We start from the raw sequence: 2,771 nt of genomic DNA on the forward strand, positions 1-2,771 counted from the left end.
AGAACATTGTAAGTTGTAGCAGCTACTATACGAATACATTAAAGAAGCTATGTTTGATCAAATGTTATTTCCCACTGTGTCCCTCCCTCTAAAATTCTCATTATGTAAATTCTCTTAACTTTAATCCTAAGTTATGAATCAAGTAAATGGAAAATAATAGTTCTTAAAATTTCATTATGATGGGATATCAAAACTGGAGGGTGAAGTGCCCTCAGATTCCTTACTTAGACATATTCTGAAAACTGCTTCTTTTTTTTTTCTTTAGGAAAATAAAATGATTACCTATATGAGAAAAAAGCAGGCTTGTCACACTTCCAAATTTTATTTTTCTAAGATGTAGGTTATCTATGTCCCCATGTTCTGGGAACATAACGTAAGGCTAGAATGTGTACTGCTTCAATACAAGACCACTCTAGGCTTCTATGGCCTCCATTCCTTATCTCATAACCAGTGATGATCATCAGGGCTACTGTCAGAATTTAATGCAGACTCTGTATGTCTTAGACAGAGTTACATATGCGTTAATGGTGTACACGAAGAACATAAGACAGAAAGTCATGATAACCACTGAGACTGTAGCCAGAAGTATGATGGACATTATCTTTTCCTGCGTCCCCATAACCACGCATGTATAAGGTCCGTGACACAGGTGGGTACTGCACCAAATGGATTTTTTAATCAGTGGTAGGTGACAGTGAATAAGAATGACTAAGAAGATCACCTGTATAGACAACTGTACAAAAAAGTAGACAAGATACATTGCCAACAGATGTTTTTCCTTGGATAAGTAAAAAATCTCATCTTCTTTTATTTTAACATGGTCTGCCTTTTTGTCGGTGTCGCTGGAGTTCTCTTTTAAAGGTTGCTTCTTTAGCATCTTGATTTGCTTATGCACACTCTGTGAAACAAAAAACTCCATCACAAAGAAGACGGAGGAAAAGGCAAAGCCAACCAAGTACCAAACGCCTAGGACAGGTTTAGTGAAGTGGCTCTCATAGCACTCGGCTACACAGGATTTAGAGATATTCCCGTGGCACTGGAAGTCTTTCGCCAGATCAAGCCAAGTCATTTGCACTATGTACACAACTGAAATATAAACGAAGGTAACGCTGAACCACAGAGGTCGCCCTATGTAGAAGTCTGTGGGGTCTTTGCTCAGCAGCAGGATGGTGGGTGTCACAGCACCAAATACTTTATTGTTAGACATCTTGAAATCTAGGAAGACAAAAGCAAGGTAGCATCAGGAGGAAAGAATGGACAATAGTTCATCCCATTTACACAGTCCCTGCCGTTCTTCTAACAGGTGCTTGCTGGGAAGGAACTCAGTCGTCTTAGGTGAGAAGGGAACTCCGAAGAAACTTTAGGAGACTGTCCAAAAGAAATACGCCCATTTAATACTATTTGTTATCCTTTCATTTACTAACTCCTTCTTCTAATTTTTCCTTATCAGTCTCTCTCCCTCACCCTATTTGGCTCCCCAACCGCTTCCCCCAGTTTATCGAGCCCTCTGCATAGTTCTTTATCCTGTTTGCTCTCATCACAAACTCTTGTGTCATTTGTTTTGTTTTATGATCTATATAACCAACCTGCGTAAATCAACCCACTCCAGCCAACAGTACAGTTCCAACTGTCATAGAACTCCCACAGGAATGGGGATATAGTGCTTAACGGTAAGTCTTCACCACTTTTCCCTGAGATGTATCTGTTTGAGATGGGTTAACTGAACTGACAAGTGTCATTTTAGGCCCTTCTTGAAGCCAGCTTTTCCAAAGCCCATCATCGGTTTCAAAACCTGTTTCTCAAAAAAAAGAAAATTAAAAAAACAAAAACCTGTTTCTGATTAATCAGTCAAGACGGATGGATGAGTATATAATTGTCTTCTATTGGGAGAACAGCTTAAATCTCTTATTTCCATCACATTCTACTGCTAATTTGAAATTTTCACTGATTCACAGCTATTTTGAGCATCAAACACAGTTCTGTGTTTAGAAAAATGAATGAGGCGGTTCCTGCTTCTAATTACAGATCTGATGGTGTGAAGAATACTTATTAAACTAAACTTTTTATGGCCTCTGTCATTTCCATAATTCACTTTCCCTCCTATGAATTCCAATGCCATTGTCAGAACATCTTATTATTACGCTGCTCTGACAGTCAACATTTGCTCCAGCCTTTCCTATCAAGATGGCTGAGACTTTTGGTGACCTGCATCATAGTTCAACCTCTTCCTTTATTCCATCCTGTTCTCCCACACCCCTGCCCCGCTGCTTCCTTTCAAAAGTATTAATCTCTAAGAAATATTTTGTACCCCCAACTCTGTCTCAGCATCTGCTTCTGGAAAAGACAACCATAAACACTCCTCTTCAGATCTTTGGAGTCTGAGAGACAAGCCACACAGACAGGAAGTTTCCCCCTTCACCCTTGGGGTCACAGTTACTGGAAAGCCAAGCCTCTAGAATACATTATGCTTAATCTTTGCCTTGGAGCGCTCTGAAAATACCCTTTCATTTAACACAGAGAAGTGGCAGACTTGCATCAACTTTCTCTATGACGATTCCAACAGAGTCTGAAGAGGGTTTTGTTTGTTTATTTGTAAAAGGAGAGTTACAAGCACACGCAAGAAGGGTTGATTCATGTATTTTTGTCAACTATGTTACAAAATATTGATTGTGTTTCTTTTTTTTATTATTCTTATTTTTTATTGAAGTAAAATATGAATGAGAGGATATGATGGCTTTATATTAAGTCTCGATAAAGTTATGTCAAAGCTG

The 2,771-nt window shown here is 38.9% G+C and overlaps 1 protein-coding gene across 1 annotated transcript; it reads right to left on the bottom strand.

Annotated features, from left to right (window-relative positions):
* Positions 1–472: 472 nt before the first annotated feature.
* Positions 473–1,637, bottom strand: LOC116661262. The gene is made up of 2 exons (XM_032472902.1): positions 1,587–1,637; positions 473–1,215 (listed from the first exon to the last, which is right to left on the bottom strand). The coding sequence occupies exon 2, from the start codon at positions 1,205–1,207 to the stop codon at positions 473–475; it is 735 nt and encodes a 244-aa protein (XP_032328793.1). The 5' UTR covers positions 1,208–1,215; positions 1,587–1,637.
* Positions 1,638–2,771: the final 1,134 nt, after the last annotated feature.

This window comes from Camelus ferus, chromosome 34 (assembly GCF_009834535.1).
Source record: "Camelus ferus isolate YT-003-E chromosome 34, BCGSAC_Cfer_1.0, whole genome shotgun sequence".
Classification (NCBI taxonomy): Eukaryota; Metazoa; Chordata; class Mammalia; order Artiodactyla; family Camelidae; genus Camelus; species Camelus ferus.

Excerpts from the sequence above, each read along its gene's own strand:
- LOC116661262 (XM_032472902.1), bottom strand. The coding sequence starts at position 1,207 with ATGTCTAACAATAAAGTATTTGGTGCTGTGACACCCACCATCCTGCTG.